Below are 22712 nucleotides of genomic sequence, written 5' to 3'. Positions count from 1 at the left end.
TAGATGATAGATAGATAGATAGATAGATAGATAGATAGATAGATAGATAGATAGATAGATAGATAGATAGATAGATAGATAGATGATAGGGATGGATGGATGGACGGACATAGATGATAGAGGAGATAGATATAGATTGGATTGCATTGGATTTATTCAATTTGTATGCCGCCCTATTCCCGAGAGACTCAGGGCGGCTAACAATCAAAGAGGGAAGGGGGTACAGAATAAAAAATAAAAGACAAATACATTTTAAAAAACAACAACAATCATATCCTCGAGTGGGGCTGAGAGATTCAACAGCCCCAGGCCTGCTGGAACAGCCAGGTCTTAATTGCTTTGCGGAAAGCCGGAAGGGTGGTAAGGGTCCGGATCTCAACGGGGAGATCGTTCCAGAGGGCCGGAGCAGCCACAGAGAAGGCCCTCCCCCGGGGAGTTGCCAGCCGACACTGGCCGGCAGATGGGATTCGGAGAAGGCCTAGTCTGTGGGATCTAATAGGTCTATGGGAGGTAATTGGCAGGAGGCGGTCTCTCAAGTACCCAGGTCCGATAACATGTAGATAGATAGATAGATAGATAGATAGATAGATAGATAGATAGATAGATAGATAGATAGATAGATAGATAGATAGATGATAGGTAGGTAGGTAGGTAGGTAGGTAGGTAGGTAGGTAGGTAGGTAGGTAGGTAGGTAGGTAGACAGACACAAGCAGACAAGTGATAGACAGACAGACAGACACACACACACATGGATTGATTTTTTTATTAGCCAGTTGAAGCAAGCCTGTTGGAAGATCCTCCTGACCACTTAGCTTCTCCTGGTCATTGTGTTTTAAAGCATTTAAAGTCAGATCCCAGATTTATAATTTAGACCCCCATTATTAACTGATTAATCATTGGATGTAATTAAGGTTAATTAATGTAAATTCCCTTTGAAGAAAGAAAGCAGGAAGAATAATGGAGGGTTTGGAGCAAACAGTTAAGCTTTTTTGTGTTCATTGGAGATGATGACATTTCCCAGAAAAAAAAAAACTTTGGAGTTCTTCCAGGATCTCTACAACCACCACCACACACACCCCGGTGGATTATTCTGTTTGTAAGTCCAAACTTCCTTGGAAGAATGTAGAGGTCCATTTCTAGAACCAATTATTCATACTCCCCCAAAAAATTTTCTAGCTCTTTTTTTTTTTCTTTTTTCTGTTTCATCTATAATTTTAAAAGGTGGAAATCACGCTTTAATATGGCAGCCTTTAATATTGTTCTTGGTTTTCCAATTTTGTTGTTTTAGGAAAAAAGCTGTTTGGGGAAGGTTACAGCGGACTAGAATATGACTACAGGGGCCTCATTAAACTGTACAACTCCATTGGCAATTACGAGAAAGTATTTGAATACCACAACATCTTAGCCAACTGGAACCGATTGCGGGATCGGCAGTTTTCAGTCACAGATGCCCTGGAGGATGTAAGCACCAGTCCTCAATCAACTGAACAAGTTGTCCAGTCTTTCCTGATGTCTCAGACCGTCGAAGGACCCATTTGCTAAGGAACTTGGTCAAGTCTACCAATATTTCTTTCTTTCTTCGTTTTCCCCCCAGGTTTACACGGGAAAAGTCATACTGTGAAATTCGAAACCATATTTCATTTTTTTTTTCTTTTTCCCCTCCTTTCCCGGAGCTGTTTAAAAAAAAAAATTTACATTGGAACACTGGTCCAGTCCATTAAAAAAAAAAATCCCCATTTGGGGGATGACATCAACTTTTGATGGAGTGACCGTGAGCCGGACATGTGCTTAAATGCACGAGCATGAGCACAGCATATTTTGTTTGGGTTCAAGGTGCGTGCGTGTGTAATGTGTTTGTGTGTGGTTAACAAACACGTACACACAAGCATGTACACGGGGGGGGGGAAGGAGGGGAAAGATCTCTAATAATCTTCTCTATTTTTTTTTTTGTTCTAAAAAAAAAAAGCCACTTTACAAGAAATCGCTGCAAAGACTAGAGAGAAAATAAAATAAAACCATTTAACAGTTTTTAAAGAGTTGCATTCTTAATTGAGAAAAGAGGGTGCCAGGATTATTCTCTTTCCCCAATAAACAGTTTTATTCAGTATTAGGGCCTGCAGAATCTGGATGCAAAGGGGAAAAGTATGATCCGGACTTGTGTCCAGGCAGAAACCTGGCTTCTGTCGAGGGGAACAACTTTTCCTGGGTTCACGCAGCAATGGCAATCTGCCGTCGACCCACAATTGCCAGAAATCGATGGCTTAAGAATTTCCTTGCCTGACCAAGCTTGCTCCTAAACCCCCTTTTTTTTGTCCTCTGCACCCAGATCTCTCCACAGTATGGATGATTTTGAAAAGGGGAAGGGAAAAAAACAACAACGATTGAAAAGCAAAAAACCTGCACATGTACAGATAGAAACTGGGAAAGTTTCACCTTCTCACCCTTTTAAAGCAACAGAGATTCCTCCGGAGAAGGAACGCCTGTTTGCAACTAACCCTTTGGGCCTTTGAGAAGAGTGTCTGAACCGCACCAGTTGGTTCGCACCACCATGCTGAGAAGTCTCCAAAAGAATAACCCCTTGGCCTCCACTTGCTTTCTCCTTGTAATAAGAGGCAAGGTGGTTTATTTGGTTTTCCTTTTTTTCCTCTTTTTTTTTGTGTGTGACAGGACCAGGATAATTTAAAAGGGGACCAGCCTGCCCTTTGAAAAAGAAGTCGTGGAACAGTGCCTTATGTACTGTTTCTCATGCCTCCCCCCCCCACGTTCCCTTTGACCCTGTAGATTAATTTAATGAAGGGTGCATTTTCAACCACACCCACTCATGGCAAGGCAGGACAGAGAATATATTAGCAGCTTCCACCCGTTTTTCAGCCGCTGCAATGATAATGCCTTTTAAACTATGATGGATACACACTAAACGCTATTTTGCATTAAAAAAAACAACGCTTCTCCATCCTTCCCTTCTGCCTTTTCAAAATAAGCTGTCTCTAAAGGCTGTAACTTGCTTGTGCTGAATTTTTTTTCCCCCTTCTATCCGACTTTATTTTATTTTGTGTCTTCGGAGATCGTTCCTTTTATATTTTGCAGAGGTCCCTGAAATAATATCCAAAGAAGAAGAAGAAGAAAAAGCACAGCAAGGCAGTCTTGGTCTCTCTTGCTTCCCTTTCTCTTTTTAAGCTTCATTATTATTATTTTTTACACTGAACAAACGATCACAATGTTATTTCCTTAAGTTCATTTTTTTTTAAATGCTTGTTGTTTCCTTTTTTTTTTTAAAGCATTGATGCCTGTCTCACTTGCTTGTCTTAATTTGAGGGTGGGGTTGCCTTTTTCTTTTAGATGAACTGTCTTTTAAACGTTGAGGTAATAATTGAAATTTTGAAAAGACCTGGGGAGTCTGTGCCCAGTTTGGAAAGCAGAAACAAAAAAACAACAACTTGCTCTTACCTCAGTTTTAAATATGGAGGCGCTTACATTGTCTCTGTATATTAAAGTATAGGTGGGTAGCCACCCCTATTTTCAGGGGTTTTATAAGCTGCCAGGGAAGGAGCTTTGGCTAGCAGAAAGCGCCTCTAGGATTTGGAATGAATTTCATTTACTGTTTTAATGTTTTGGGGAAGGGAATGAAAGATCTGCATGTTATGGACTCCACAAAGAATAGCAATGAATGGCTGTATATATTCATCTTTATCCGAAATATAGCAATACCATTGGCTTTTGAAGTAGAATATTGCAGGACAGTCCTTTTTGTTTTGAACTAGTGCCTTTTAAGAATTCCTTCCTTCCATCCTTCTTTCCTTCCCTCCTTCTTTCTTTCTCCCCCCCCTCTCATTTTCTTTCTTTCTTTCTTTCTTTCTTTCTTTCTTTCTTTCTTTCTTTCTTTCTTTCTTTCTTTCTTTCTTACTTACTTACTTACTTACTTACTTACTTACTTACTTACTTACTTAATTCTCCTGGAGGTGAGGCATTTTATAATTCTTTGGTGAAAAATTTGGAAGCAAATTTAATGCGGGGACAGACCGGGGCAAAAACGTACTTTAGAGAGTTGATGGTTGGTTCCATAGAGGTTGGCATTTGATTTGAGGGCATGGCGTCTTGAATTCGGGGATCAGTCCCTCGAAAAGGCGGTTGGGAGGTGAACGTGAGCAGTCAGAAAGTCCCCTTGCCTTGGGACTCGTGATCAAAAGCTTTGGGGCAGTGAGCAAGGACAGGTGACAGCCACACCTCCCACCTGGGCTGGTGCCTCTAGTAAGAACCTGCAGATCTTCAGTCCTGTTTGCAGTCAGCTGTATGGGTGCTCTTTAATATTTTAAGGCTTTTCTCTCCCCCCCTTCCCAGTCTTAGAATAAGAGATGTTTCTAAGAGGTTCACTGTTTTAGGGACAAAGCAGTTGGCTTGTTTGTCTGGAGAGTTCTTTGCTTCTTCGTTTGGTTTCTGGCTCTTTGGGCTTTCCCTGGTCCTTTCAATTCCCATTGTTCACTCCTGTCTTTAAACGTGGTTCTCCATTGGAGTGGCAGTGTAAACATTTCAGTTTGCTTTCTTCCCCATCGTAGATTTTTAAACCATTTGCTTCTCTCTCTCTCTCTCCTTCTCTATCTCCACTCACGCAAAGGCTGCCTGTTTCCTAAATCATGTCGCTTCTATTCTCAGTTGCATTTAGTTGATCGAAATCCCGGAAGGGAAAATTAAATCAATCCATTTTTTTTGTGTGTCAGCATGTCCGTTCCGGCTAACAGTAGGAAAAAGAGAGGAGGACAGTATCCAAAAGAAATATGGCCTGGAACACTTCTCCCCTGCCCCCCTCGTTTGCAGGGTAAACACAAGAAATATTGACTCCATCTTTAGAGAAAGTTCTTCTTTCCCTCCCCTTTAGAGGTGGTCCGTCACTTTTGCAGCTCCATTGCAGAATTAGCCGTGTTGATGGCATGACATCTCAACTGAGATTTCAGATGCTGGCTCTTAGGTCCCTTGATTTTGAAAATCATGAAGCGCTAAAATCTCATGGCCGAATAAAGTTGTGCAAATCCTTGATTTTTTTTCCCCTAGCCTTTCCTAGACTGCTCTCAATTCCTATACTGTCCTCTTGAAAGCCTCGCTTTCTCGGGATGACCGGCAAGCTAATTCCAGGGGGCCTCTCTGAATCTTAGACCAGTCCTTCCCCACCCCCAGCCTTCTCCAGATCTATTGGATCACAAATCCCATCATCCCCGCCTGTTATTGCTGGTCACTGGAGGTGAGGGATGATGTGGTAATAGAAAGCATGTGGAAAATTGGCTGCAGTTGCTTTCCTTTTTTCCTGAAACTGCAGTTAAAACTCGGGGAAAGGGGGGGGGGGTGCCTGTGGATAGTTTGAACTCAAAATCAGATGGAGAAAACTCCATCAAAATAATTCTTTTAAATCTTTGGCTGCTTGAAGACAGGACTAGAAATACTGGTGAGCTTAGCATAATTTCCTTAGTTGATGCTTTTTGAGGTGAGGTTTTCCTTCCCCTGCCAGTTCAGGTGCTGACGTTGCCAATGAATATCCATGTTTATTTTCTAGTCCATATCACTTGTTTTACATCATGGGTGGATTTGGGAGCATGGGGTTGTGTTTCATCACTAAAATAGAAGATCCAAATTGCACTCCTCAGTGAATCACGCACAGTTGGCACCACAAGGTGCCAGTTGTGAAGTTTGGTGTGCAGTATTTGCAAGGAACTGTTTATCTAACCTGTCCCTCCATCCCCAGGCATCCCAGTAATTAATTTAACAAAAGACCTCGTTTCTTTCCTTCCCTTTGCCTCCACCTACCCAGAAATCCCGATAAGCTGTTATCTAGATCAGGGAATCTCCAAACCTGGGCAACTTTAAGACTTGTGGACTTCAGCTCCCAGAATTCCTCACGGCTAGCTGGGGAATTCTGGGAGTTGAAGTCCACCTGTCTTTGGCCAAGGTTGGAGGGTCCCTGATCTAGAGCGACTGGGAGCAGAAGAAGAAGGATTCTTGTAAAGTATGAAAGTCAGAGAGGGTAGCTCTTATTTCAGAGTCACATTTGAACACACTGCCAGCGTGCCACAGTACCCATTGAAAAATAGAGTTAAGGGCAAACTATGTGATTGTGCTGAACTACACCAAACTTCAGGCATGTTGCTGTTAATAAACAGCTGAGTTGTACGGGGGTATTCAAGTCTAGGCCCATTAAACTGTTGCAGACAGAGAAACTCCAGTTATTGTTACACCCGTTGGAAGTTGGCGTTTTTGTGGTTGTTTTTTGCAGGAGTGGTGGTCATTCCTCCCCCTCCCCCCTTTTCTCCTTGCTACTGAGAACTTGCATTGCGAAATAAGTTTGCACCGTCGTGCGAAGTGCTTTGATTAGGGTTTAGTCAAAAATCGTAATAAATATATAAAGATTCACCCATGCAAGCAAAATGTTTTTTTTTCCCCCCAGGACTGAAAATAGGAAATATTTGCTCCTTCCTTTGCTTGGGATTTTGGTGTTCCGAAAACTCACGTTGGACCTCCCAATTCTTTGCCCATTTGATCAGGATTGTGATTGGTGAGATGGGCATTAGGGAACTAGGGCATTGGAGGCTTAAAATCTGACATGGCTATTACAGGTCCTTTTTCCCCTTCCTTCCATAAAATTATAATTATTGCAGGATTTGTTTTGCCCACAGAGCTTCTCGCAGCTGCTTTAAAGAATTTAAATGGCTCTTGAAAGAACATGTGTAGGTCTTGTTTAGAGGCAATGCATTTTGTTTAATTTCTCTTTCATTTTGGCCTTAAGTTGAAGTTTGGCTGGAGGTGGTGAAGCAAGAGGATAGGATATAATCCAGTTCATCCAGTCTACTTTCTTCACGGTGTCCTAGTTAAGCAAAGACTAACTGTACACTTGTTGGTAAACTTTGTGAATTTTGAGGACTTGCTTCCAAACGAAAAGTTGGTGGATGGATGCTTTGGCCGGGCAACGGGAATAGGAATCATCACCTCAGTTGGAATCCCTTGATTAAGGTAGTTTCTGGATTTAAGCTGTTGATTCCGTGGAAACCGATTTGTGAGCCTAGAAAGTTGCCTTTACTTTGGGTTGGAGATCTCTACAGGGCAGAGTTCGCCCAACAGGTGGTTTAGGATTCATCCCCCCCCCAGGTGTGTTTATGGAACTGGAACCGAATTGCTTGCGGTTTGAGGCGACTGCTTTTAAAATCTCTCCTGCTTCCAAAGGTTGCAAATCCCTTCGCAGCCTGTATACTGTAGGGAATAGTTTGAACTTGTCCGTTTTTTGTACACAAAGGACACAATCTAGCCATAGTGGAAGGCTCCTTCAGACAGTTTGGAGTCTACCACCAAAACCGAGAGAGCTTGTAAAATTGCCCGAGCGTTGTCTTCTATAATTGATCAGACTTATTGAAATGCATCCTGAAAGCACCATTGCTGTTTTCTCTGTGCCGCGTCTAAACCCCATGTGATTGCCTTCCCCCCATGGATGTTTCATGTCTCTTGCAACTCTCATCCTTCTCCCTTAATCCCATCCCAACTGGGTTTGTAGGGCAGATAAAATTACTGGCTGTAGAAAGAGGGCCAGTTGTTGGGAGAGCGGCGAGCTCCCTCTCCTTTGGACCATGCCTTTTTTTAACACCACCGATGACCACGTTTCGCTCTCAGTACATGGCAGAAATCGATCTCGCACCACGGGGTGGGGATGCGGGGGGGAGGAAAGACGGCACTTAAGCAGTTGATACGTCTTTCACATGCCTCCTAGTGCTTAAGCCAGTGTTTCTCAACCTTAGCAACTTGAAGATGTCTGGACTTCAACTCCCAGAATTCCCCAGCCAGCATTCGCTGGCTGGGGAATTCTGGGAGTTGAAGTCCAGACATCTTCAAGTTGCCAAGGTTGAGAAACACTGGCTTAACCTATGAAAGAAGTCGCGATTTCATCTGGGCCGCTAACAAGAACCCCTGAAAATAGAGCCAACCGCTTTAAGAAATCGTCCAATCCCTTCCCATTACCAAACTCTCTTTGGCCTCTTTTCTTACAGTTCTTTTTCCCCACCAAGCCTGAAAATAAAAAAATCATAATAGAGGAGCTGCTTGAATGAACTGCAGAGAGGAGCTGCCCCCTCACTTTGTCTGCAGCAATTCCTCCGAATTATTGTTCATTTTAAGCGTGCACAGCCTTCGTGCCTTCTTTTCGGACACTGAAGCCACTCCAAACTTGGTGCCTTCCGCATGGATTGCACCACCGTTCCCATCACTCCTAGTTTTAAAAACAAAAAAACAAAACAGCACCCCGTTAGATGCTGAAGAATTTTTTTTGCCTTGGGGTCAAAGCTGCCCCATGACTGGGCACAGGGGAGGAGAGGAATGGAGATACGACGTGTTCCTTTGGTTTCAACATTCAAGCCTGAATCGAAATGCCTGTTTTGCTTGTTAACGGCTATTTTTCTTTTCATTCTCCTTTTTTTAAACTTCTGTTGGTTTTGGGTTTTGACACGAGTTTGATCCTGTGGCAGGGTTTACCTCTTGGCCTTTGGCAGTAATAAATCTTGGCTCCTTTGTCCTGTTGCGTTGTAGAGAAGGAGGGGTAAAGGCAATGGTGGGATTCCATTATTATTTTTTTACTACCGGTTCTGTGGGCATGGCTAGGTTAGTCATTTGGGTGGGCATGGCCAGCCAGTATTTTCACTACCAGTTCGCTCGAACCGGCTGAATCCCACCACTGGGTGAAGGTGACATGGCAAAAATGGGCTTTTGCAATAGGGTTCCTTTTGGACAGCGAAGGGGATCAGTGCGTTTTGTCTCCCCTCCCCAAACTCAGGAAGAATGCGTTTTTAAGGCAGCGAAGCCCACCTCCCTATTTCCCGCGGGGGGGAAAAAACCCTTTCCGGATTCTCGTTAGCAAACACAGTCCTATCACGGCAATTTGTAGGTATCTTAATCGCATGAAGCGGCCTTAGTGCGTTGTTTTTAAGTGCAGATTTCTTTTTGGTTTGAAGACGTTAAAAAATAATAATAAGATGGAAAAAAATATATATGCTATATAAATATATAGAGATATCTAGAAACTTGGGTGTTTCGACATCCAGGTTTTTCAGTGTTGGATCACTAACCCCCACCAGGTACTTATGTGTAAACCATCTCACAAGCTTTCCTTTGTATGCATATTCCTTGATATGAGCTATGTTGCCATGAAAATAAGATTTTAAAACAGAGGAAAAACTTTAGCATTATTTCGTGGGGCGGGGGGGAGGGGGGGTTGGACGAGCTTTTATTTTTTATTTAATATTACCGGTTTCAGTACTCGTTTATTTTTTTAATACTCCATGGATCTTAACAAGGGGATTAAAATATGTACATATATTAAGCAGAAACTGTCTTATCAGCGACGTGGTTGGGAAGCCAACCAGCCCAAAGCTGAGTCACACCACCCATTGTCTCTTAAATCCATCTTTTTTTCTGTGCCACTGTTACTTATACGAAGACCATCATCCCACCGTTCCTCTTTTGTATCTGATATCACGCCAGACCGCCGTGCTTGAATTTTATTCTTTGTACACATCCAACCATCCTGAGTATGTTTGTAACCAACATTGTGATATTCTGTAATTGTATTGCTAAAATGAACTATTGACTTAATAAATATAGTGTTCCTGAACCTGTGGGTATGTGCGTGCGTGTGTAATATTTGGCTGATTTAGAAAGAACCACCGATAGAAAACAATATCTATATAGCTCACGGTTGAACTGTGGGGGTCCTTGGTGCTCTCTGGGCTTGGTATTGCCCGGTTTTCTTGCAGACGTTTCATGGCCCAACTAGGTAATAGCATCAGGGCAAGGAGGAGGTGGGGTTTGTGGAGGAGGAGGAGGAGGAGAAGAAGAAGGAAGGAAGGAGGAGGAGGAGGAAAACTCTGGGATTCTTGGTGCTGTCTGATTTTGGTGGTTTTCTTGCAGATGTTTTGTTACCCAACTGGGTACCGTCAGTGGTAAAAGGGAGTGGGTTTGCTCTCATTATGTTATAGCACTGATGATGTTACCTAGTTGGGTTGTGAAACGTCTCCAAGAAAACAACCAGGCTCAGAGAGCACAAAGCACCACTTAGTCGTCATCCTCCCTCAGTCCCCTCTAGCACTGATGATGTTGCCTAGTTGGGTCATGAAACGTCTCCAAGAAAACAACCAAGCTCAGCACCAAGGACCTCACAGTCGTCTTCTTCCTCCCTCACTACCCTGTAGCACTGATGATGTTGCCTAGTTGGGTCATGAAACGTCTCTAAGAAAACAACCAAGCTCAGAGAGCATCAAGAACCCTTTAGTTAAAGTAAAACAAAATCCTCTGAGGAAAGCCCAAATGAATTTGAGCACTTTTTGTTTTAGGGATGTCACTTTTGAACTATTCTTAGATGACCTTGGACCATTTGGGGATCTAGAAATTTAAAAACAAATAGGTCACAGATCTCTCTCTGATGTTGAATTAAGGGCTTGGATAAATCTGCTGGCTCCAGTGCTTACGACAATGTGGGCATAATGAGAGTCACCTGCCTCAGTCTTGAAACTTCCTTCAACTAAGCCGCTGATCTTTCACGAGGCTTCCTATTTTTTTATTTTTTTTTATTTTATCAATTTCATATATACATTCACAATTATATGATCTCATAACTGTTATTAATAATATGTATTTATAACAATTTTTTCCTTACAGTTGACAATATACTTGAAGATTGCTTTCTTACCATCCCATAGATCCATCTTATCTTACAACGGTCTTACTTCTTCTTCCCTCCCTCCCTCTTTCCTTCCCTCGTTTCTTCTCTCCTGCTCTCCTTCCTTCCCTCCTTCCTTCCCTCCCTCCTTCCCCCTTCCCTCCTTCCTTCCTTCCTTCCCTCCTTCCTTCCTTCCTTCCCTTCCTTCTCTCCTTCCTTTCCCCCTTCCTTTCCTCCTTCCTTCCCCCCTTCCTTCTCTCCTTCCTTCCCTCCTTTCTTCTCTCCTTCCTTCCCTCCTTCCTTCCTCCTCTCCTTTCCCTTCTCTCCTTCCCCTTCCTCCCCTTTACCCTTCCCCTCTTCTTCCCATTCCTCCCCTCTTTCCTACTACTATTCCCTGAAGAGAATATGTAAACACAACAACGGATAGAGTGGATGGAGGGAGGAGTAGAAGGAAAGATAGGGAGGAGAGGAATAGGAGAAAGGGAAAGGCAGAGGAAGAATGGGAGGGAATGTAAGAGCCTTTTTTTTTTAAACAGGAAGGAAGATAAAAAGAACGAGGAAACAGTTTTAATGATTTTATAGGCAGCTTCTTTCCAGGGTATCCCGAGAAGAGCCAGATTTTGCAAGACGGTACGGCTTCACAACCAAAGGGCCAGCCCTTTTGTCTCTGCGCGTTCAGAACGGGTGGAGCTTCAGTTGTGACGGTGCACCTCCACTTCATTGGCACAGAGGTAGTCCTCGACTTGCAACAGTTCATTTAGTGACCAAAGCTACATCAGCACTGAAAAATGCGGCTTGTGACCGTTATTCGCAGGGATGGCCTTTGCAGCATCCCCATTATCCCGTGATCAAAATTCAATCGGTTCATACCGATGACCATTGCTGTGTCACAAGGTGAGGACAATCCCCTTTTGCAACCTTAGTAAGGACACCCCTAGAGTCCTGCATCCAGTTTTGGTCACCACACTATAAAAAAGAGGTTGAGACTCTAGAAAGAGGGCAGAGAAGAGCAACCAGGATGATGAAGGGACTGGAGGCTCAAACATACAATGAACGGTTGCAAGAACTGGGCACGGCTGGTCTAGTGAAGAGAAGGACCAGGGGAGACAGGATAGCAGTGATCCAATATTTGAGAGGCTGCCACAGAGAGGAGGGGGTCAAGCTATTCTCCAAAGCACCCAAAGGCCAGAAAAAGAATAATGGATGGAAACTGATCAAGGAGAGATTCAACCTGGAAACAAGGAGAATTTCCTGACAGTGAGCAATCAACCCATGGAAGAGAAGTTGCCTTCGGAAGTTGAGGCAGCTTCATCACTGGAGGCTTTCAAGAAGAGATTGGACTGTCATTAGATGACCCACAAGGTCCCTTCCAATTCTGTTCATCTCTATCTGGTCAGAAATGCTGGAGGTTCTGTTTGGGTGGGGTAGGGTTTGGACTAGATGACCTACAAGGTCCCTTCCAACTCTGTTCTGGTCTATCTGGTCAGAAATGCTGGAGGGTCTGATTGGGCAGGGAGGGTTGGACTAGATGACCTACAAGGCCCCTTCCAACTCTGTTCATCTGTACCTGACCTGACGAGCAAAGTCAATGGGGAAGCCAGATTCACTTAACAACTGGGTGACTCACTTATCAACTGCGATGACTCACTTTTACAATGGTGGCAAGAAAGGTTGTAAAAACGGCAAAACTCGCTTAAATGTCTCGCCTAACTGCAGAAATACAGAGCTCGATTGTGGTCGTAAGTTGAGGACTGCCTATACAGAGGCAAGCACATCCACCTGGATGCCTCTGTTTCAGAAGGCCTCTTCTGCTGGAGCAAGTGGGATGGGCCAAACCTGACTCCTCCCACTGCACAGCTTTGCAACCTCTTCCGTATAATAAGTGGGAAAACGTTTTGCCGTATAGATGCTAAACTTAATGCAAATTGCCAGCAACCCTGCATGAAAAGTGGATTTGGGATCTTTTGCTGCGTGTTCCGCCAAAGCCTCAAGTCTGAATCTGCTTTCAGCAATGCAAAAGAGTCGAACTGAAGTCATCCAACGATGTGATTTCTTATTTAATTAACTTTTTTTTAATATAAAAAAAATGCTGCTATCGTTAATAGAGATTTGATGATGCAGAACTGGCTGTTTCTTCATTCGTAGTCACAGAAAGCGCATCAAATATGTCGCAGGCGGCACAGTGTTGCTCCATAGCTTCCTTGCCTTGGGTCCTCGCGCACCTGATGGAACGACACGGAATTCACCTTCGTGAATTTTGCAAAAGAGAGATGGCTGCATGCCTCACTAGGACATTGGAATAGAGCAGTGTTTCCCAACCTTGGCAACTTGAAGATGTCCGGACTTCAACTCCCAGAATTCCCCAGCCAGCATTTGCTGGCTGGGGAATTCTGGGAGTTGAAGTCTGGACATCTTCAAGTTGTCAAGGTTGGGAAACACTGGAATAGAGCATCCTGCTCTGGTTACCATGGTGCAGAAAAGATGCAGAGACTCCGGAAAGTGTGCAGAGAAGAGCAACAAAGAGGAGGAAGGATCTGGAGGCTAAATCCTACGATGAACGGTTGAGGGAACTAGATCTCCCTAGCATCATGAACCAGAATAACAATAGCGAGAGTTGGAAGGGACCTTGGAGGTCCTCTAGACCAACCCCCTTGCTCAAGCAGGAAACCCTATACTATACTATTTCAGACAAATGGTTGTCCAATCTCTTCTTAAAAACCTCCAGGGATGGAGCTCCCACAACTTCTGGAGGGAAGTTGGATTGTTGTTCTAACTACTGGGAAATGTCTCCTTGTTTCTAGGTTGCTTCTCTCCTTGATTAGTTTCCACCCATTGCTTCTTGTTTTACCCTAAGGTGCCTTGGAGAATAGTTTGACTCCCTCTTCTTTGGGGCATCCCCTGAGATATTGGAAGACTGCTATCATGTCTCCCCTAGTCCTTCTTTCCATTAAACTAGACATACCCAGTTCCTGCAACCGTTCTTCATATGTTTTGGCCTCCAGTCCCCATATTATCTTTCTTGCTCTTCTCTGCACTCTTTCTAGCGTCTCCACATCTTTTCTATATCGTGGCGACCAAAACTGAATGCCGTATTCCAAGTGTGGCCTTACCAAGGACTTATAAAGTGGTATTAACACTTCACGTGATCTTGATTCTATCCCTCTGTTTATGCAGCCTAGAACTGTGTTGGCTTTTTTCTCTCCTTGATTAGTTTCCACCCATTGCTGCTTGTTCTGCCCTCAGGTGCCTTGGAGAATAGCTGGACTCCCTCTTCTTTGGGGCAGCCCCTGAGATATTGGAAGACTGCTATCATGTCTCCCCTGGTCCTTCTTTTCACTAGCCTAGACATACCCAATTCCTGTCCCCTCATCATCTTTGCTGCTCTTCTCTGCACTCTTTCTCGAGTCTCAACATCTGTTTTATATTGTGGCGAGCAAAACTGGATGCAAATATTCCAAGTGTGGCCTCACCAAGGCATTATAGAGGAGTATTAACCCTTCATGTGACCTTGATGTCAGTCTTTCAGGCCTAAGGCAGAACTAGAACTCACTGTCTCCTGGTGATTGGCCCAAACTCACCCATATGACTAAGGTCGGACTAGAATTCACTGCCTCCTGGTGATTGGCCCAAAGTCACCCAACCAGCTTTCATGCCTAAGGCGGAACTAGAACTCACGGCCTCCCAGTGATTAGCCCAAAGTCCCCCACCCAGCTTTCATGCCCAAGGCAGAACTAGAACTCACCGCCTGCCAGTAATTGGCCCAAAGTCACCCAGTCAGCTTTCATGCCTTAGATAGGACTAGAACTCACAGTCTCCCAGTAATTGGCCCAAAGTCACCCAGTCGGCTTTCATGCCTTAGATAGGACTAGAACTCACAGTCTCCCAGTAATTGGCCCAAAGTTACCCAGTCGGCTTTCATGCCTAAGGCATTACTAGAATTCACCGTCTCCTAGTGATTGGCCCAAGTCACCCAATCACTTTTCACGCCTTAGGCGGAACTAAAACTTACTGTCTCCTGGTGATTGGCCCAAAGTCACCCAGTCAGCTTTTATACCTAAGGCATTAACTAGAATTCACACACCCCCGCTAGTGACTGGCCCAAAATCACCCAGTCAACTTTCATGCTTAATGCAGGATTTGAACTCGTGACCTCTCCACTTTCTAGCCTGAGGCCTTAACCACTGGACAAACCAGTTCTCTTATCCCGTTTACCTTTCTGTAGGCATGTTTCCTTCTGGGAAATCACAGCTTTCTGGCAGTGCGTGCAAATATCCTTCTTGCATCTTCCCTCCACAACTGGCGAGCCTCCACCTATCACGCAGCTTTGCCCATTTTTTATTACTGGGCAGGCTGGCCATGTCTGCGTACTCCAAGCGGCAGTAGACTTTCTGCAATTCAACAAAGCAAGGAGAGAGGCAGAGGGCAGTGGCTGATGGGTAATGGGGAGCAGTTTTCAAGAGAACATAGCTGATGTGGCCCTCTAGCAGCCAGCAGAGCTGGCAGCAGAATCGGAGAGTGAGGAGTTTGGGGAGGAACAGGAGCCAGTCCTGGGGTTTGAGAAAGGCTCGGACGAGGGCTCTGCGTCAGAGGCAGGGAGGGAGCTAGACAGCAGCGAGGCAGAGGAACAGCTGGAGCCTGTTCCCAGTGTGCGCATGCGCAGAGCTGCCAGAGGACAAGAACAACTAAGAAAGCAGGGTCCACGTGGGAGTAAAGCCACACCTTGGAGGTGATTGGCCCCTCCCACAGGAAACAAAAGAGGAGCGAATGGGGAGGGGGCTTTTGCAGGAAACAATTCAGCCATTCGGTCGTTTCAAGAGAGGAAAGTTCTGTTTGTGGCTATAAGAGACTCTATGCCAAGTTTTGCCTTGCCCTGCGTTAGGAAACTACTTATCTGGCAGCTCTCCAAGTGAGATAAGGTGCGTGTGGATAAACATTCCTCGGAAAGACTGTTTGCTAAGCCTTGCAGACTGTGAATGAAAAGAATTCACAGTCGTGTCGATAAAAGGAATTTTGCCGGGACCAAGACTCCACTTCATACTTTTTAAGGAAACCTGGGTCAGAACAATAGCTAAGGGAACCTCTTTGAAGGAAATTGGGGAGTGCTTTCTATTATTATTATTATTTTGCCTAAATCTTAACGTATTTTCATGTAAACTACTTTTGTTTCATGAATACTTACTTTAAAAAAAAGGTTAGAAAACCACACTGCAACACTTAAAGAATTGCAGATTTCAACTATTTCTAAAGCTGGTTCACCTACAGATAGTCCTTGACTTACAACTGTTCATTTAGTGACGGGTCAAAGTTATAACAGCACTGAAAAAAAGTGACTTTGGGAGATTTCAGGGTTGGATTGAGTTTCCCCCTTCAAATTAAACCATAATTTATTCAACCATGATGGGTGAAATAAACGGCAACTGTGGCTGGGTTTGTATAAAGGCCAAAATTAATATTTTGCAAATTTGGTATAGTACAGATAGCTCTTGAGTCCCTTTCATGTCGCGACTGTTCAAAGTTGCAACGGCCCTGAAAACAGTGACTTATGATTGGTCCTCACACTTACAACGGTTGCAAAATTCAGGCACTTGGCCACAAGCCTTTATTTATGATGATTGAAGTGCCTTAGGGTTACGTGATCCCCGCTTGAAAGCTTTCCAGACAGCTTCTGAGAAGCGAAATCAGTGGGGAAGCCAGGTTCACTTAACAACCGGATGATTCATTTAGCAACTGTGGTGATTCATTTAACAGCTGTTGCCAGACAGGTCGTAAAAACGGGGCAAAACTCAGTGGAGAAGCCAGATTCACTTAACAACTACATAAGTCATTGAACAAGTGCAGTGATTCATTTAACAACAGTTGCCAGAAAGGTCATAAAATGGGGCAAAATTCATTTTAACAAATTGTCTTGCTTAGCAATGGACATTTTGTGCTCAATTGTGGTCGTAAGTCGAGGACTACCTGTATCTCCTTCCTTCAGCTCAGAAATTACACTGGGGGGGGGAGGTGGAATCCACAGTGTCAGGATTCCAAATAGCATCCAAAATTAAATCAGAGTCCGAGGCAAAGTATTGCTCAAAGTTCCAATTGATGAAGAGAGCCACGTTGGCACATCTGGGAACACCCGAATCTGAAAGCTTCCCGGTTTTCCCCACCCAGTTGAAAGTTCAAGATCTTGCCCCCACACCCACAAGCCCATCCCATGGTCCAATCTCCCACTGCCATGCTGGCAGCTTCCACCCATCCAATTCCGGTCAGATGCAGAGATGCAAAGACAAAGGATGACCTTGGCTTTCTAGAAAGAATGTTGTTATGGCTACGTATCATCTCACTCCACTTACAATCCCCACCTCCTATTTTACCACCATAGAAAATGCATAGTAGAAGAATAGAAAGTGTGGCAGGCCAAAGATCCAATGGAAAAGATGGCTGCAGGCCTGACACACAGTTTTGGAGAGCCCCTTTAATATACGATAAATAGTAACCCATTCAGCTCTGGAGATCAATTTACTAAATAAGCATTTTACTAAATTTGGCCCAATGTGCTTCTTGGGTGTGCTTCTTCAAACAATCAGGAATGGTTCCAAATCAAATTTCCTGAGTCATGTGAGAAAAAGATGAGTGCCCCTAGGCTTGTTGGCAGGGTCAAAAAAGTCAAAATGGCTGCAAGCACCTGACTGCAGCCCCATCCCTTTCCCCTCAGGTGTTATGTCTGTCTGTCTGTCTGTCTGTCTGTCTGTCTGTCTATCTAATCTATCTATCTATCTATCTATCTATCTATCTATCTATCTATCTATCTATCTATCTATCTATCTATCTATCATCTATCTATCTATTTATCTAATCTATCTAATCTATCTATCTATCTATCTATCTATCTATCTATCTATCATCTATCTATCTTTCTTTCTTTCTTTCTTTCTATCTATCTTTCTAGCTATCTTCCGTCCTTCCTTCCTTCCTTCCTTCTTTCTTTCTTTCTTTCTTTCTTTCTTTCTTTCTTTCTTTCTTTCTTTCCTTCTTTCTTTCTAGCTAGCTAGCTATCAAAATGGCTATGTGTGTATGTGTGTGTTCCAGCATAATTCTAGAACACCTTGAGCAATTTCACCCAAACCTGGTACACAGATAACTGACTCCCTGGAAACAAATACTGTGGGGATAAGACACCCCCTAACATCCTTCTGGGTGTGTGTTCTGTTAAGATACAGCCTGTTGTTCCTTAAAATGGCTTCTACTGTACTGCCTTAAAACAGCTTCTATTGCACAACACAGTGTAGTTGCACAGTACTCCACAAGGGGGCTCCCTCTGGTAAGGAGGAAAATCCAACATTAGAAATTAGGTTTGGTCCGGACGTCTAATTCAGGATTGGGGTAAAGAAATACCGGGGAAATGCCGGGTTAACAGCTAGTATAAAATATAAGAATCTAATCCTTACCAGGAATTTGGCGAATTGGTCTGTCTTGCTGTATCTGTACAGCTTATACAGCTGCTTCTCATCCAGGGTTGAGAAAAGGGAGACAAACCTCCAGAGCATTCTGAAACAGAGAGGGGGAGGGTTTTGCAAATAGTCCTCGACTTACGACCATTCATTTAGTGACCGTCCAAACTTACAACAGGAAAAAAAAAGTGACCAGGCCTTGCATTTTACAACCACCATAGCTTGCCTCCAGAAGTTGTGAATGCTCCAACACCGGGAGTTTGGACGAAGAAGAGATGGGGCAACCATTTGTCTGAATATAGGGCAGCGATGGCTAAGCTTTTTGCCCTCGCCTGCTGAAAGTACAATACAACACAATACAATAGCAGAGTTGGAAGGGACCTTGGAGGTCTTCTAGTCCAACCCCCAGCCTAGGCAGGAAACCCTATACCGTTCCAGACAAATGGCTATCCAACAACTTCCTAAAGACTTCCAGTGTTGGGACATTTGCAACTTCTGGAGGCAAGTTGTTCCACTGATTCATTGTTCTCACTGTCAGAAAATTCCTCCTAAGTTGCTTCTCTCCTTGATTAGTTTTCACCCATTGCTTCTTGTCCTCCCTTCAGGTGCCTTGGAGCATAGTTTGACTTTCTCTTCTTTGGGGCAGCCCCTGAGATATTGGAAGACTGCTATCCTGTCTCCCTTGGTCCTTCTTTTCATTAAACTAGACATATCCAGTTCCTGCAACCGTTCCTCATAGATTTTAGTCTCCAGTCCCCTAATCCTCTTTGTTTCTCTTTGCACTCTTTCTAGAGTCTCCACGTCTTTTCCACATCGTGCCGACCAAAACTGGATGCAGTGTGTACCTGCGCGACAGCGCATGTGTACGTGTCCCCACCCATAATGCAATGCCCCCACATGCCCCTCCCCTGCGCATGTGCGCCTGATGCCTCCTGTGCTCCCCCTGCCCCCCCACGCATGCGCACGCAACTCCCCACAGCCTGTTTTGAGCGTAGTAGGCCTCCTTGAAGCCTTCTGGGACCAAAAATGAGGTGGGGGGGGAACGCCTTAACCCCCTGCGCTCTCCTCGCCCCCCACGCTTGTGCGCATGGCTCCCTTGCCCTCCCCCACATGCACGTGCACACATCTCCTGCATGCGCCCTGCCCCCCCCCCAGTCATGTGTGGCAGAGACTCAAAAATCAGCTGGTGGTGCTGAGCTGGGGAGCTGGCTTAGGTGCCCTCAGAGAAGGCGCCGTGTGCCATCTGTGACACGCATGCCATAGGTTCGCCGTCACAGGTAGAGGGTTTCCTGCCTGAGTGGGAAGGTTGGACTAGAAGACCTCCAAGGTCCCTTCCAACTCTGTTATCCTGTTCTATGGCACCCCATCGGTCATGTGATGAAAATTGGCCAGTGGTGGGTTTCAATTTTTTTTAGAATCTCTTCTGTAGGTGTGGCCTGCTTTGTGGGTGTGGCTTGCCAGCCATGTGACCAAGTGGGAGTGGCCTGCTGGCCATGTGACCAAGTGGGAGTGGCTTGGCACTTAGCAACCAAAATGTTGGCTCAGGAACTTTGACATTGAAGTGTGCAAGTCTTAAAGCTGTCAAGTTACAAGACCCTCGCACCCCTAACCCTTTAGAAAAACCCCAGGGGTGTTCAAACTTGACAGCTTTAAGACTTGTGGACTTCAACTCCCAGAATTCCTCCTCTTGCTCTTCATCTTGATGATGTGCGGACGGGCGAGGGGAAGGGAGCTGGGACCGGTTCTAAATGGCACTGTAGATTTGTGGAACCTCTTCTATAGAAGAGCTTAGAACTGGCAGGAACCCACCCCTGGTACCGGCATATATTTACGACAGTATCTTGGGTCATCTTGGGTCACCATTTCTGATCTTCCCGGCTGGTGTCCCACAAGCAAAATCAATTGGGGAAGCCCGATTTGCATTATAACCGCATGATCCACTTAACAACTGCCGTGATTCGCTTAACTCTGATGAAAACGTTTGCAAAATGGGGCAAAAGCTCACTGAACAACTGCCTTGCTTAGTGACAGAAATTGTGGGCTCCATTCCGACAAGCAATGTCAATGGGGCCTGCCGGATTCACTTTATGACTTTTGCGATCCACTTAACCACAGCAGTGTTTCTCTGAACATCCATGGCTTAAAAAGTCATAAAATCGGGCGCAATCCACTTAACCTTGTACTTAACCCATGAAAATTCTGGTCCCAATGCCGGTCATAAGTTGAGGACTATCTCTGGCTGGCATCAGCTGGTGCCAAAGATCTCTGCCTCAAAGCATTGACAAACCGTGTTGAACCCCGAGTTCATCTAATGAAGATTCTACCAGGCCAACCTGATGAGATTGTTCTAATTTTTACAAAGTCAGGACCATGCTGGCTGGGGAATTCTGGGAATTGAAGTCCAGGCATCTTCAAGTGGCCAAAGTTATATATAAAGAGATTTCTCTGGAATTCTGGGAGTTGAAGTCAACACAATTTAAACTATGTTGGGTAGGGAATTCTGGGAGTTGAAATCAACACATCTTAAAGTAAGTTGGGTGGGGAATTCTGGGAGTTGAAGTCCACACACTATAAAATATGTTGGGTGGGGAATTCTGGGAGCTGAATTCTACACACCATAAAGTAAGTTGGGTGGGGAATTCTGGGAGTTGAAGTCCATACACTGTAAAGTATCTTGGGGTGGGGAATTCTGGGAGTTGAAGTCAACACAATTTAAACTATGTTGGGTAGGGAATGCTGGGAGTTGAAATCAACACATCTTAAAGTAAGTTGGGTGGGGAATTCTGGGAATTGAAGTCTACACACCGTAAAGTATGTTGTGTAGGGAATTCTGGGAGTTGAAGTCCATACACTATAAATATGTTGGGTGGAGAATTCAGGGAGTTGAATTCTATACACCATAAAGTATCTTGGGTGGGGAATTCTGGGAGTTGAAGTCCACACACTATAAAATATGTTGGGTGGGGAATTCTGGGAGTTGAAGTCCACATACCATAAATTGCTAAGGTTGATGGGACAATTTAAAGGTTTGGTGGTCTTTAGGCCCACAATGAGTAATATCTTTAATTTTTCTCAAGATCTTCTCACCATTAATCTGTAGGAGACCTATCCTTTTACCTATGCACAAACGATGAGATATTAATCTAACTTTCTGGCTCAGATCCTATTTTAGCAAAGGGTATACACCGGACTTACGGATGATTTTACAGCTAATGGTTTCTACCAAGAAAAAGCAATTTCCTTACTTTTTCCAGTGTTTCAGTTCCCAGGATTTGCAGTAATACAGAAGAAACATATTGATATGATCCCCAAGGATGTTGAGATTTTTCCTGGTGCAGATTAGCTTCCTTTCTTCGGATAATCTTTGGGCAAATTCAACCTCTGGAGGGTTTTTTTAAAAGGCCTCAAGTATTCCTTGCACTGGGAAGAGAAGATGCGGAGAAGTTGGGGAAAAAGAAATGATAAATAGTTTCTGCTAACAGTATTACATGAATAAGTTCCAGGAGTCGTGCTTGACTTAAAGGAAACTGACTTCCTCATTATTAGAGGCCACACTTTTCTGAAACAGGGCAATTTAAAGATGTTTGGACTTCAAATCCCAGAATTCCCTAATCATTATGATTAGGCTTAATGCTGGCTGTGAATTCTGGGAGTTGAAGTCTGCCCATCATAAAGCACGATGGCTGTGGAATTCTGGGAGCTGAAGTCCACACGTCATAAAGCAAGCTAGCTTGAGAATTCTGAGAGTTGAAGCCCACCCATCTTAAAGATGATGGCTCTGGAATTCTGGGAGTTTGAAGTCCACACATTGTAAAGTTGCTAAGGTTGAGAAACACTGTTTTAAATGGATTCTGGCGAAAGGTTTGGTGGTCCAGAGGCCACTTAAAAACAACCCGCAATGAAGAATATCTTTTCAGGTCCTCCTAATTTGTCACCAGCCTTCAAAAATCCACTGGGAGAAGAGAAAGAGAAAGAGCTGATTAGAAAGTCCATCAGAGTAATTATCATATTTAATCAACTAATGAAGGATTTTTTTTACCAGTTCATACCGCTTATACATAAGAACACATCCACTTTTTGTGAACATCAAAAGAAAACAGAGAATTAAGTTAGATTCAGTTACGTCTTGATTACTGGAGGGGGGGGATGATATGATGCAGGATATAGTCAAATAAGGAGGGATAATGATAATAATGTGCATATGTGTGTGTGGTGTGTGTGTGTGTGTGTGTGTGTGTGTGTGTGTGTATGGGTACAATATAAGGAAATGAGATGTAAATTGTAAACAGTGATTTGGAAAGAAGGATAGAAAACTTTGTTATTAAATATTATGGATGTTTAGCTAGAATAGGATATAAGGATTTAATGTCATTGGAGGATTTTAGAAATAGTAAATGAAATGCCAGTATGTGGTTAAGGATGTTTAAACAACTATAGTCAAATGAAAATGGAGGTATGATGACGGTAACATGTATAAATATCTGAGTTAAAATACTTGAGTTAATATGAATTATGCTTGATGACTATGGAAGAGATGCACAAAAGCCTTTTGTAACCAACTGATTCACTTTCTACAGTATGTAAAAAAGGAAGATTTT

The 22712-nt window shown here is 43.9% G+C and overlaps 2 protein-coding genes across 2 annotated transcripts in view; one reads left to right on the top strand and one right to left on the bottom strand.

Annotated features, from left to right (window-relative positions):
* Positions 1–9634, top strand: part of APPBP2 (amyloid beta precursor protein binding protein 2) — a 49832-nt gene extending 40198 nt beyond the window's left edge. The window contains exon 13 of the mRNA XM_087717088.1: positions 1289–9634. Coding sequence (XP_087573214.1) covers positions 1289–1542 — 254 coding nt within the window. The 3' untranslated portion in view covers positions 1543–9634. The remainder of the gene's footprint in view (positions 1–1288) is intronic.
* Positions 9635–12763: 3129 nt separating this feature from the next.
* On the bottom strand, positions 12764–21528 carry CHCT1 (CHD1 helical C-terminal domain containing 1). Its single transcript, XM_087719059.1, has 4 exons — positions 21360–21528; positions 18112–18211; positions 14891–15066; positions 12764–12900 (listed from the first exon to the last, which is right to left on the bottom strand). Exons 1-4 carry the CDS (start codon positions 21407–21409, stop codon positions 12777–12779), a joined length of 450 nt encoding a protein of 149 aa, XP_087575185.1. The 5' UTR covers positions 21410–21528; the 3' UTR covers positions 12764–12776.
* Between the last annotated feature and the right edge of the window lie 1184 nt (positions 21529–22712).

The sequence above is a fragment of the Thamnophis sirtalis genome, unplaced genomic scaffold (assembly GCF_051295495.1).
Source record: "Thamnophis sirtalis isolate CommonGarterSnake01/CBP01778 unplaced genomic scaffold, rThaSir2_p1.2 scaffold_6, whole genome shotgun sequence".
NCBI lineage: Eukaryota > Metazoa > Chordata > Lepidosauria > Squamata > Natricidae > Thamnophis > Thamnophis sirtalis.
Note: the sequence above shows the minus strand (reverse complement) of the source record. Positions and strands in the feature narration are given on the sequence as shown.

Bases quoted from the DNA above. Each gene is read 5' to 3' on its own strand.
- CHCT1 (XM_087719059.1), bottom strand. From the start codon at position 21,409: ATGTTTCTTCTGTATTACTGCAAATCCTGGGAACTGAAACACTGGAAA. The intron at 15,067-18,111 runs GTAAGGATTAGA...GTTGAATTGCAG, and splicing joins ACCAATTCGCCAAATTCCTG to AAAGTCTACTGCCGCTTGGA. The intron at 12,901-14,890 runs GTAAACGGGATA...TCGTTCCATCAG, and splicing joins GGAAACATGCCTACAGAAAG to GTGCGCGAGGACCCAAGGCA.